Source organism: Montipora foliosa, chromosome 2, assembly GCF_036669935.1.
Source record: "Montipora foliosa isolate CH-2021 chromosome 2, ASM3666993v2, whole genome shotgun sequence".
Lineage (NCBI taxonomy): Eukaryota > Metazoa > Cnidaria > Anthozoa > Scleractinia > Acroporidae > Montipora > Montipora foliosa.
The window spans coordinates 50822268-50835746 of record NC_090870.1 but is presented as its reverse complement, the minus strand read 5'-3'; the positions used below and the strand labels follow the sequence as shown (position 1 = coordinate 50835746).

Genomic DNA, 13479 nt, shown 5'->3' with positions numbered 1-13479 from the left:
CGTGCCCAAGGCTGGGAAGCGAGCGACCTTTGGAAATGGGAGAAATACGGCAAAATTCTCAAGGCACTCGGCCGTGAGCGGTCCTCGAAACTGCACGCCTTGTCTATTTATATTGCAGGTGATGACGCGTCAGATCGTGTTGGTTATCATGACAACACCTATATCCTCACATGTGAAAGAAAAATGATATGTTCACTGCGCGCGGTGAAGATATGATTTTTTAGTAAAAGGAGAAATCCTGGTATTTCCTCAATATCTATATAATAAACTCGGATTTCCTATCGGTGATGCTTACCAATACAGGGATACCGGGGCAGGGATATTCTTGCGCGGTTTAAAGTTATGCAGAAAAAGTAGGTCTCAGTAAGTACTATTGGTATCCAAAAAGAAAATTGGGGGTAACCATGCATTTTTCAGAGATAATTAAGCTTCAATTTGAGAAAGAACGTCATACACGGCTTTGTATTTTAAATGAAGGGGGTAGTTTCTAAAGAAACTGTGGTGCTGCATCGGTGGGGAAGTAGTATACAAAAATTTGGTTTTATCATAGGAGTTGATAATGTAAATTGGCCACAGTATAGAGATTCTAAAAGCTGACGTTTTCGAGCGTTGGCCCTTCGTCGGAGCGAATCCTGATTTGCTGACGAAGGGCTATAAACGCTCGTTGATAAAACCAAATTTTTGTATTTTAAAGCTTTTTACAAATGTTCATGAATTATCTTTGAAAAATGGGTGGTTACTCCCAATTTTCTTTTTCGATTTCCATAAAACTTGTTAAGATCTAAATTTCCCGCATAATCATAAACCGGGGCAAAAATACCTTTGAATTAGTAGGCACCGTCCTTAAATAATCCCGAATTAAGACTGACGATAGTGCAAAGTTACATTTTGAGGTGACGTTTTCGTCGACGTCGAAGTTGTGGACAAACGCAGAGGTTGTTCAAAGGGTAAACTCCCAAGACACATCTGAAAAACACCTGTGCTTGATTCGTTCCAGTAAGAGGTACCAAAGAACGAAAGGATTTAAACCATAAGAAAAAAAATGAAAGATGTAAAGTTGCTGTCCTTCTAATCCAGCTGTGGACTGTCATCGTAGCCGGATTAAAATGTTAAAATGGAGAGCAGTAAGAACACAATTCCTCGTTGTGGGCATTTTCTGTCAACGAGCTATATCTCTATTTCGATAATATACCCATTCTCAAAGTTTGAGTACTGTATGGTTCTCTGAACAAAACATAATGAACGGACAATTCTTACACAGTCCATTTCTGCACTTTTCTACGCTTGGTTTCACTATTCGTAAAAACTGATCTTCAATGGTAGTGAAAATCTATAACGTTCGTAAAACAATGTTGAACTAACAGGTGCACGTTTCAATACGTCATTTCTTCATTTACTAACGCAAGGAGCCAGCCGACTGCATTCTCCATTAGTAAATCACAGTGAGTGCTGTAACAAACAGTGAGGCATGCAACAAGCAGTCCAAAGGGAAGCATAGTCATTCCTAGGAGAAAAATCCAACTGTTAAATGACTCAGGCTCTTAAAAGTAAGTCAGCATTTTGACGAAACTAATAGGTCATCTCGGAGTTCATGTCTGTCTCCTCTTCAAAGCGATTCTAAGTGTTAAATTTTTGTGATGGTAATTAGGTCTACTTTACATATGAATGAAAATTAACTTTTCATAAAAAGAACTTTGCACCTAGCCTCGCTTTGAAGAGGAGGCAGACATGAACTCGGAAATGGCCTATTGAAACGCTAGCCTAAGGATGAAAACGTCCTTCGTGACGTTTTGATCACTGTGTGTGTTTAGTATTTATCCCAAGAAATTTAAAAAATGGAGAGCAGATGAAGATGGGCGAGAAAAAAATATCTCCTTTCATTCCATCATCTTAATTTATGGCAAACAGTTCACCTACAATGACAGTACAGTTGATTCAGCGTAAATATGCTGGTAAAGATTGTTTTTGCTCACAGCCATAATGAAGCATGGGTTCAAATCCAAGAGATCTGCACAATCATTCCAGCATCGTGCCCTCATGCTGTAGAGATAATTGCACTGGTGAACATTCTGGGGTTGGAGTGTCCAGGGACCTTGCTGTGGACACCACCACCTTACTGGTCTCCAACAGTGCATCCCTGTTGCAAAAACTGTTGTCTCTGAGACTAGAGTAATAAGATTTCTTTGGGTTCGGATGATGCCTGATGTAAGAATCCTTTGTCTGTGCGGGTGTATTCTTCATTTTACAAGCTTCAGTATTTGTTCCCTTATTCTTCACAGGAGTCAAGTACTTGGCCATTTTCCTGGAAGAAGACTTCATAACCTCGGCAATGGCTTGTCCTTGAAAACTCTGCAGTGCCTCCATTCGTGCTCTCTCCAAGCGAGTCACTGGTTTGGTTTCCGGAAGTATTGCATTGCAGCACCGCCGGTCATTTGACTCAACAGAAGGTTGGCAATGATTTCCCGTAGAAATTGTACTCTTTGGGCAGTCTATGAAATTGCCACACAAGCTTTCACATCGCTCTTGCTCTTGCACTACTTGCAAGCTCACTGCATTTGACTTGGAACCTTCAGCAGGCAGCTCACTGACAGGTGACTTGCAAACAGCAGATACATTCAGTTCCTGACATTGCTCATTGCATGCAAGTTGTACATTCTTTTTATCTGACAACTCTTCACTGGCTACAAGTAGACTACTCTTTTCTTGATGAGTGCCTTTCACATCAAGTGATACCATGCATTCCTCCATCAAGCAAGTTGGAATGTTGCTGTCTGAAACTGACTTACAGCCAACATCTGGTGATGAAACTTGGCTTATATTTACTGCAACTATGCTAAAAGTATCTACAACTTTGGTGTCTGGAAATCCTTCACCTGGGTCTGTTGACTTGTTGCCTACTGTATTAGAAGTACACTCTTTTTCACCTGTCTTTAACACTTTATCCAGACTCTTTCCACCAAAACTTTGAAGAGCCTCTATCTGAGCCAACTGGACCCTTGTTGGCCTATGACATTTAGTGGAGCTTTTTTGACGCAAACTCTTCCTTCTTGTTGAAGATCTTCTGCTTTGCCTGCCCTTGCTGGTTGATTTTCGGCGCTCTTTGTTGAACTTTGGCAAAGATCCCTTTTCAATACCTGCTTTTTTTCCTCTTGTTAACTCACCAAGGTCAGCATTTGCAAAAACATTTTGTGCTTCAATTTTACATTTTTCCAATCTTGTCACTCTCTTTTTAGCACTCTCAGAAACTGGAGACAGCCCTGTGTTTTTCTCTGTGATGTTAGCTTTTCGTTTTTGTCCAAGAGAAATATTCTTGAAGGCTTCATTAGCTTCCTGTCTGGCTTTTTCCATTCTGAAGAAAAGAAAGCAGGAATTGAGCAACAGAAACATTGACTTGAGTTTGAGCTGACCATCACAGATTCATAATTTAATAATTAGCTCTTATTAACCGGGCAGGAGGTCTGTATGGGAGAATCTTGACCAAGGTCGTGAGTACAGACCGAACGCAGTGAGGTCTGTACACACGACCGAGGTGAAGATTCTCCCATACACACTGACTAAACTAGGTTAATAAGATGTTTATTATATGGCAAACAAGAACAATTTAATTCGTTTAATGTAACTGGTTTGTACTAATTGACATTTTGTTTGCGAACGGCGATGAGTGGCGATGAGCTGAACTTAATTCTGTCAAAGTTTGCTCGTCATCCTCTCTTTTGTCATCATGCTATTTGGCACTTCCATAAATAAATATTGGTAAAAGAAAATACTCAATATTTTTGCATTTTGGTTTGCATCTTTTCACCGCAAAACCTCACCGGTTTTGCGGTAATCTATTTTGCGGTAATTCTATTCTATTTTGAAATCTAGACTGCGGTCAATATCGATTTCAGCCAATCAAATTCGTGAACTTGGTAGTTCCCAGTCCTTGTGAGACAGAGCCATATAATAACAGGTTTTATTATATGGCTTGTGTTTGTAGCCGATATAACGCGCGCTCTGATTGGCTAATCGTAACTGAATTGTAGGGCATTATTCTCCTGTAATGCCCACAGCTGATTACGGGCTTGCAAAAACAAAGCAAAAGGTAATTAAAAAGCCATATAATAAACTACTTACTAACTGAGCTAGCTGGAGCCTTACTGGGGTATATTGGCCCTTGATCGTTTTTGTATGGACCTTGCTGAGCTCGGTCCGTACTGCCACGACCTCGGGCCAATATTCCCCAGTACGGCCCTTGCGCTCGGTTAGTAAGAAGTTAATCCACCACCGGTAAATGCACAGATCAACCAACCATTTCAAAAACAAGTAGGGATCTGGGGATGACTTGTTTAAATCAGTGGCTCAGATGTTGTGGTTCAAAATCTTCCTGGTTCAAATTTAATTTTCCATTGCTTCAGATTACAATGTAGTGAATATTAGATAAAGAAAAACCTGAAAACTGGTTGGAAAAAATTTTAAACCAAGAAAAAATTGAACCACAACAGATACATTAAATTAAATTTTAAACAAATTAAAATCATAATAACATTATTGTTTTAATTTTTGTAGTCTCAGTGGTGAGTTGTCAACATGTTTTCAACCTCTTAGTTTCAAATTTGGCAAGATTACCTTTAACTCTTACCGAGTTAGTCTTCTTGCAGTTTCTTTTCCTGGGGCAGTGTTTAAAGTGGTGGCCTTTAGCTTTGATCGGAATGATTCTTTCTTGACAACCAGGGAATTGAATGCACAGTTTCCAAAAGCAGAAAGGGTCTCAAGTCGCGCTTTCTCCACCTGTTGATTATATTTGATGGAATATGTTACTTTCCACTAAAAAACACACATAACAGAAATTAAAATCACCCAATTCTATATAGCTACCACAACAATCTTTATCACTCACATGTGGTCCCTATTCAACTAGTGTTTGCCATTTGCTCATTTTCCATACTAGCACAGTCCCCTTTATAGACTACTCGCATACCCTTCCTAGTCAGTTGAGACGCCCGCTTTAGTCACGCAAATGAGCTTTAGTAATGAAAGAGAGCCTCTGCTCTTCAGCTCGCTTGCATGACTATGGTAGAGCAAGCAGCTTGACTGACAAGAGGGGACTGCCAGCAGTCTCCCTTACCACTAATAATGAGAGGTAAGAAGGGGCACTCTGCTATGGCTCGCAAAATTGCCTTTGAGCCTTTGCAAGTGCTGCTATGCCAACAAAAGCTTTTGCATGAGATCTTACATAACATCAGAAGGTGATTTTATTGGGCATGGATTTGCAAAAGATTGTTGTAATGCCAGTTTGTTGCTTTCATGATCGTGGTATATGCAGTTACAAGTGTATCAGAGAACCAGAGCATATAGAGTCTCCTTTACTATGAGTGCCACAGAAAATACAGTTACTGTAGCTTCTCTTGGTGCTTTGGAAAAATTCTTCTGGCACTCAAGGTGAGTGTCTTTTCGCTTCAACTCAAATGTCTTCAGAAAGCAGACTGCCACCCAGGAATAAAATGTGTTAAAATGAACATATGTGTATTTAAAGTGCGGGTTAGATGATTGAGAGAAGTGAGCCTCACACATAGTTGGACAATTTAAGCAATAATAATTGTTGTTTTGGATCACTTCTCTCATTTGTCTTTAACAACTGCCTTGCAAAATTGGAGATTGGGTTCCTGAGACATCTAGGAGCTTCCACTATTGGCAGCCAGCTCCCAGATGGAGACCACTCCCATGGCTGGCAAATCGAGGCAACCCAGCCATGAGCCCCATGGGGAAGGAGAAAAACAGGCACCTGTCACACTGATAGAACAGTGAAAAGAGAGAGAGAGAAACAGGGAAGGGGAGACAGCCTCCAAGGAGTCCCCATGCTCAGGAAAACGCTAACGCTCAGAAAACACGGATTAAAACGCCAACAAAACTGCTACAAGGCCGTATGGACCAAGAACACGAAGAATCCTGGCGCATGCGCATATCTAACAAACCGCTGACCGCGAAGGTAAAACTTGTGCTCCTAGTTGTTAACTCTGTTAAATTGCGTTTGACTGCATATAACCCGCATTTCAAATATACATATGTGCATTCATTTCATTCATTGACTCCTTCGCGGGAACAAATGAGCCCAACAAATTGGCCTGCTCCCAACTGAGCAGCTTCATAGCTCACTTGGTAGAGCATTGTACTGGCATCGCAGAGGTCAGGGGTTCAAATCCTGTTGAAGCCACATGAATTTTTCAGGTGTCTATAAGAGACACTTGCTTGAATTGTCCAACTAAGTGCGAGGATCGTTTCCCTCAAAACGTGTTAATTTCAAATTTACGGAGAGCAAAATCTATTGACAGAAACAAAATCCAAAACATTATTTCAATTCAGCAGCTTACGTACCTTTGTGAGTCTTTTCACTGGCAATGCAAAACCACTAGGAGGAACATTCTCTTGCAACTCAGAAGTTCTACCTGGCAGGGCAAAAATGATATTTAATTAATTAAGCTTACATCATCAGACAGCATAAAATAAATTCCCGTATTGTAGCTTCCTATAGGTCAAGTCAAGTCAAGTTTCCTGAGTGTGTATTTACACTAACCTAGCTTTTGTGAGGACAATCTCACAGCTACAATCTCAGTCATAAATAGTTGTAACACTTCGCTTGAACAGCAAGTGAAGCGCATCAAAGCTATTAATAACGTACTCCTCCTCCTCCCTCCCATCAATGTTGCATTTACCGGTTGGTTTTTGCACTCCAACCCATAAACATCAATATTGAAGGGGGAGAGGGGGAAAATTGCCGTTTGTGTTACAACATTTGTGACCGAGACTGTAGTTTGCAGGAAAAGGATAGAAAATTGGGGTGACATAGCAGTTCTAGTAACGTACAATGTGATTGGCTCGCTACCCTAGCCAAAAACAAAAGACTGGACAATTGAAACAACACCTTAGACGTAAAAACAATACAAGCTGCTTACAATATCAAACAATAGCAGGTTAGGAGAGCTCACCACTGAAAATTTGAGTTGATATCTTGAACAAGTAACTAAGATAATAGAGGAATAAAATTAAAGATTTAAAATCTATGAACAAGACTAGATAAAACTTATTCATAATATGAGATTAAGCTAAGACTAATTAAAAGTACAAAGTATGAAAATGAACGTTCATATCAAACCTGTCTAATTTTCTAATGGTATTTTAAAAAACCTGGTAAGATTGAATAGTTCTGTGAGAGTCAGGTATTAAGTTCCATAGTTTCGGCGCCACAAACCTCCACGATTTAAAACCGTAAGTTGTAGTGTTGGCCTTTGGCAGCTTTAAAATATCGTTACCTCTTAGGTTGTTAGATCAGTTCTTTGATACTCTTTGGTGTACGTGCATGATCACTTTATATAGCTTTTGAAGACCGTGCAGACTATTTGTGCGAGGCGTTGATTCACAAGCGATGGTAAGCCTATTTTGTCAAGTACATGTAGTTCACAATAGGGCGTTTGTTTTTTGTATTGAAGACAAAACGGAGGGCACGCTCTTTACTAGACTTGCCACAAGTCGACCTCACGATAAGCCCAGAAGGAAATTTTTCGGCGAGCGAATCGTGATTTTTCGTACGCGAAGTGAATGAGCGAGCGACGAAGTCGCTATCTAGACGAAGGACTTTTCGAAAGTCTAGCTCTTTACTTTTTGTAGTAAAAACACCACCATTGTAATAAAAACACCACTGCAAGCTTGTTTTTATTACAGAAATGCCGCGACTCTGAATGCGAGATAGAGGCACTTTCTTGTTTCAAATGCAAGGATCTTTTTCATTCGCTTGGATGGAGACTTTTCTGCATACATTAGCTATGCACCCCCTCTCGAATTTCATTTTGTCGTCAACAGTGACACCAAGCATTTCGAGATAGCCATAGGTATATTTAGCGTGGGAGAAACTGTTCATTCGACGGAGGTTACAACCTTTATTCTTATTATAAGTAAAACATCCTCTGAATAAACGATTGAAATCATTAATTATTAGCTATCGCTTTCCGACTTTGCCTTCCATTAACTTTGCAATGCAAGATCATTACCGCGACAGTGGCGAAAAACTTTCGATTCCTATCGTTTGATTTTCAACTGAACATTACCAACCTCCTTTTTGGCCTCTCAGAACATCAGATGCCATGATTTGACGCAAATATTTCGATCCCAAAGACAAAAATATCCTGTGTTTTCCTTGCCGAAATCCGTTGAGTTTGAAATTTCCCTCCAAACCGACCGCAATGCGCTTCTGCTCAGGATGCAGCCGCATACCGAAACCTTATGGGCTCATTGTCTTCTCTTTAAATACTGCAAGTTGGAACAAGTTGAGGAAAAGTCATGGAAAACGGAGAAAATTCATTGAGTTTCTTCACAACAAATCATTCGAAACACAATTCTCAGTGGCGCATGAATGGAAATAATATTTCTGTAGTTTGTGTGGCATGCTTAGTCGAGCTTTTGGAAAGTCCTGAAGTTCTTAACCTTAAAAAACGCAAGGTTCTTGGAGAAATTGTTTTCTTGCTTACGAACAATCAAAACCTCTTGGAGCTTCTCTCTCAAAATGCCAAAATATCTTCTCACTTGAGCGTCATACTCATGGATTTGTTGTCCGTGGAAAATGAACTTCTCGTGAACATGGCTATCGAAGCTCTGGACTTCATGATCTTAAAGCTACGATCTGAAATGCTTGTCGAGGAAATCGTCGACAAATTGCAGGGAAAAATTCTACAGTTGAATAATTTAAAGAAATCCTACCCTTTTGTTCTCACCCTTGGAAGGCTGTTAAGATCGATCCCTGCATTGTCACTGGCGATAGCAAAGGACTCACAACGATTGGTGGAATATTTGTTATCCAATATACTGTACCCTGAAGATAACATTAAGGCTGCCTTCCTCTTTGTTTTACTGCAAATTTGCTCAAGCGAAGACGCTTTAACCACGTTGAATTTTCAAACAGTGGAAGAAATATGCCAACAATCTTGCGCTGTCCTAGGTTGCGGAATGAATTCATGTGTTCAAACGAATGCTCTAGGAATTTTAAGGATATTATCAACGCATTCAGATGTTCTGGCCTCTGTTTTGAAACCGTCAAACAGGGGAACTTGTGCCATACTGGAGAGCTTGAAAAAGTTGATGCTGTCTTCGACCGATGCCATTCAAATCGGTGCCATACAATGTGTCACTCAGATATTAAGAAACGATCATGAAGACAATGCTTACACCAAAGCCTTTCTAACGTCTGGTATTAGCGAGATGCTCCTAGCAGACTTAGAATCTTCAAATGCCATTGTTCTCGGCTCTGTATTTTGTAGTCTGGATTACATTGTTCGAACTCAAGCCTTCTACGGGGGTGGTTATTCTGTATATGGCATCGAATCGGTGATAATTGGGATTGACAGAGCCATCAAATTGAAGGGCCCAGAAGTCAACAGACAAGGCCTTCGAGTTCTGTCACTCATTTTATCAATGCAGCCTTCTCGTGTTCAACTTTTTCCCAGTGAAGAGTTATGGAAGAAATGTGCCAACGTCCTACTTGAGAGTTTTACTTCGCCGGATCACAGGGTGCTGATTCAGGCTGCCTGCGCTGTGGAACATTTCCTTAACATTCATCACCACCCTTCATCCGTGAAACTTACAGTCATTGTCCCCATCGTGTCAGCTATTATCTCCCAGTTGCAAAAATTCACGAAACCGAGAGTGCATTTTAGAAATGTCTCAAAAGGTGAGTGTAAATAAAGTCGGCTTTCTTTTTTAGCATTCCTCTAAATAGGTGGCCTATCTCGTTAACTCTTTACAAGTGTCCCCATTTAGTGCTTCCGTAATTTTTGGCATGACACTGAAATTTACGGTTATAATCCATTTACCTTCTTTGTATAGAGTATCCAGAATAATGAAGAATCGCGAGGACACATAACCGCTCTCAATTTGTGATTTCTACCGTGATCTGTCAAGTAATCGAGTCAATGTTAGCCATTCTCCCGGTGTTGTTATGACTGGAACTATTGGGAAGACTTAACATCGACCCCGGCCTAGTTCGATTTAGAGCCTTTGGAATGCATAAAATTATGGTATCTCAGTAAGCATGCAGCTTTTTTGTGGCTATCTGAAAGACTAAATCACTTCTTAATTGAACCAACGAGTCACTAGACAATTGTAGGGACATCCAGTGTTCTAGTTAAATCGATTAATTAACCTGAGGCAAAGGAGAATTTTAGTCATGTTGAGTCCCGAGGGATTGAGAACTTTTGTTTTTGCGCACCGAAACTCGTTCCCAAACATTTCAACTCGAGTCTCCGAGAACATAATCTATTTTATTATATGAAGGAGAGTGTTTTACTGGGAACTAAACCACTCGTAGATTCCATACGCCACTACATCCGGGACCCGAGTGGCGTATTTTTGTGAGTGTCGTATCGTTCAATGACGTCACGATTCCCGCCTTTTTTTTCCCGCCTTTTTTATAAAGCCCAGCCGTATTTGTAAAACTTGACTACTTTGAAACACAATAAAATCGGAATTTATCAATATTTAGTCTCCATATAATAAAAAGAACATTACACGGTGGCGAGAAGATATGAATTTTATGTTCTCGTGGCAAGAACAATATCTCACTCGTTCTTGTTCTTGTTCTTGCCACTCGAACATAAAATTCATATCTTCTCGCCACCGTGTAATATCCTCTATGTCTATTTTGTCTATGGCAAACATGGCCGCCGCGCGAATAAGGCCCATTGGAAGCTTTAAAGATTGCGTGCCGTGGAACAATTTTCATATATGGAAATCCCGCCAAAGCTGAAATTCATCCAATCAGATCGCTACGATAAGCAATGCGAATTTCCATAACAAAAAAAACCTGCCGGTTAAAAGTGGCCTTTAAGTACCACACCTTTTTTCAGCCACGGCCGGAAACCGGAAATGATGACAAGTTAAAAGGAAAAACGCTCACTTCCGCTTTCCGTTAGTAGCTCAATCCAATGTTACGTGCTCCGAATATCAAACCAACCAAGAACTCGACTCACCTTCACAAAGACCAAGACACTGTCGAAGTTAACTAACCTGCGTTGTTACTTTTTAGATTCACTTGAGACATTCCTGTGTTCCTTATTGAAGGCCATCGCGAAGACCTTCAAATTTGTTGAGGAGCTCCAAGCTAGAGAACCCACTTATGACACGTTACTTACAAGCAGCGATGAGTCCGTAACCACCGAAAACGATGCCCTTGAGCAGTTAGTGGAGTCCTTGTGGAAATCCATCGACCAGGTATGTGTTCCGGCCGTGGTGCTTAATTACGAATCAGTCGAGATGCCAGATGTTTTTGTGATCTTCTTCCAAATTTTACATCGATCGGTGTCTTCCAAGAATCCGTACTACGAACGGTTTGCCCACAAACTGGCTTCGGGTTCCTTCGCTAGATTGTCGCTTGCGATCAGTGAGAAATTTCACAGAACTGCAGAGAACACGGAGCTGACAGAAACTATTGCAAGTTTTTTGGCAGTGCTTTGTCTTGCATGCGTGGATGATGCGACCGACAGGATCCAACTCAAAGATTGTTTAAAGAAAGAAAACATTGGCTGCATTCAGTCCACATCAGTCGGTCTCAACTTGCTTGCCCAGAGTTCAGTGAAACAAGACACTGGTGAGATAAATGACGAGTCACTTTTCTGCACCCAATGCTGCTTCATTGAGCTGTTATATGTGTCCTTCAATCACGGGGATGAAATTGTATCCGCTGAAGAACTAGTGATGAGTCTGCACAGTTTCTTCCTCCTACATTCCAACCTCGGCATTTTGCATCGTGTTTCTTTAAAGCATTTATTGTTTCTCTGTATTTCGTGTTACGACAAGCTAAGGTCTAAACCACTGGCATCAAACACCACCCAAAGCGTTAATGCCACTCTTAAGATCCTTGAGGAAAGTTTAATGAAGTTTACACCTGGCGAGTTAGAAGAAATCTACATCCACAACGTTCTGTTTGTTTCTTGGGTCGTTTCGTGTGAATCCTTGAGGGAGAAGTTTGGAAGGCAAATTTTAATTTGTTTCATGCGAAGGGGAGAAGGTGAGAACTCGCTCCCATTCAAAGCGTTCTGTGAAGTTCTGAGATCCAGCCCACCAAGCTTACCGTCCTTAATATCGCTAGTGGAGTCCAGTGAAGAAAATATTGTGAATACCGTAGTTAAAATTCTGGAAGCTTTGATCCCTGAAGTGTCAAATTCAGAATCAGATTATTCCTTGAATGCGGACAGGCCCTGGCTGAGCGTTTTAGCCAACCACATGTCGAACATTTTTCACCAGCTTTTCCTTGGAAACAAGATCAACCCACTTCAAGACCACTCCATTGCTGCGATGCTGAAAATCATGACAACAGTTCAAATGAACTATATCGAAGCATTTGACCTAAAGCTGGTATATCACGTCATTACCCTTCTGACCTCTTCTAATGGCTGTCAACGATTCACCATTCCCGCGATTAATTACCTAAACGTCTCGTTATCTCGGGAATTTGATATGAAAGTTCACCGAGTTGCAGACGTGCTTTTATCGAACAAAGCGTTGTGCGAGTTCATCCAACAAATTTTGGATGCCATGCAAGCTAAAGATGTTCAAAAGCTCGCCAGTTCGAGTCAATTATATGCAAGTGTTTTAGTGCTCATCTCCTGCTTGGCAACATCGCAGATCAAAGTTCCTAACGATGACAACAAACCGTTCAAAGTTAGTAAACCGTGCTTGATTACTCTCGCGAATGAAAGGAAAAGTATCTTGGGGCTTACAAGCCTTGTCTTCTGGGATGTTTACTTCAGGACTTGCTCAGATAAACCTACGTTGGAATTGTTCGATATGGTCCAAGGTAGGTATGAGCCTGTCAAGATGTTGGACGTGGATCTGGAGGTTCTGCACGTTTACCTTCAGAATTCAATGGTTCACGAAAGTGAAAGTTTGCGTCAGTGTGCAGTCAAGTGTCTGAGGAGCTTTCTGTGCTACGTTCCAAATCCCGGCTCTTTTGCAGGCAGTCCTTGGACCAGGATTGTTTTGGAATCCCATATGTCTGTACTGAGTGTCGATATCATGACATCCAGTTTCGTTTTGTTTTGTTCCTTGATCCTAAAGCACGCTCCAACAACACACGTCTTTACAAAGATGCTCCAAAACATTACGCAGTCTATTCTTGTTAGAATCCCAGATATTCCCTGTTCAGAGCAGGCCGTCTCGTGGCATTGTGTCAATCTTCTCGCACAGCTTTTGAGTTCGGAACACAACACTATGTCACAGAGCCAAAGGGACCGTATTGTGATCTGGTTAAAATCATTCAAGGAATCGTTTAGTGCATGCAGAACACTGGATGCTAAACCAAAGGACGATTCTTTCAAGTTTTACGCCCTCGATGGTGTGATTATTGTGAAAGACTTGCTAAAGCCAAATACTTATGAAGATCTTGAGCTCTTAGAGAAGACGATTCTCCTTGAGAGCAATGAAGTCGATAGGGGTTATGAAGGAACGAAAAGTTGA

The 13479-nt window shown here is 40.9% G+C and overlaps 2 protein-coding genes across 4 annotated transcripts; one reads left to right on the top strand and one right to left on the bottom strand.

The window, feature by feature from the left end:
• Positions 1-1115: 1115 nt before the first annotated feature.
• LOC137990930 (uncharacterized) lies at positions 1116-8205 on the bottom strand. 3 transcript variants are annotated; one of them, XM_068836050.1, is made up of 5 exons: positions 8086-8186; positions 6933-7000; positions 6355-6425; positions 4622-4770; positions 1116-3349 (listed from the first exon to the last, which is right to left on the bottom strand). In XM_068836050.1, the coding sequence occupies exon 5, from the start codon at positions 3346-3348 to the stop codon at positions 2017-2019; it is 1332 nt and encodes a 443-aa protein (XP_068692151.1). In that variant the 5' UTR covers position 3349; positions 4622-4770; positions 6355-6425; positions 6933-7000; positions 8086-8186; the 3' UTR covers positions 1116-2016. The 3 variants fall into 3 exon arrangements, with proteins under 3 accessions (XP_068692151.1, XP_068692150.1, XP_068692152.1); XM_068836049.1 differs by lacking the exon at positions 6933-7000 and having other exon boundaries at positions 8086-8205; XM_068836051.1 differs by lacking the exon at positions 6933-7000 and having other exon boundaries at positions 6355-6421; positions 8086-8196.
• Positions 8206-8313: 108 nt separating this feature from the next.
• Positions 8314-13479, top strand: LOC137991785 (meiosis inhibitor protein 1-like). The gene is made up of 2 exons (XM_068836822.1): positions 8314-9697; positions 11051-13479. Exons 1-2 carry the CDS (start codon positions 8314-8316, stop codon positions 13477-13479), a joined length of 3813 nt encoding a protein of 1270 aa, XP_068692923.1.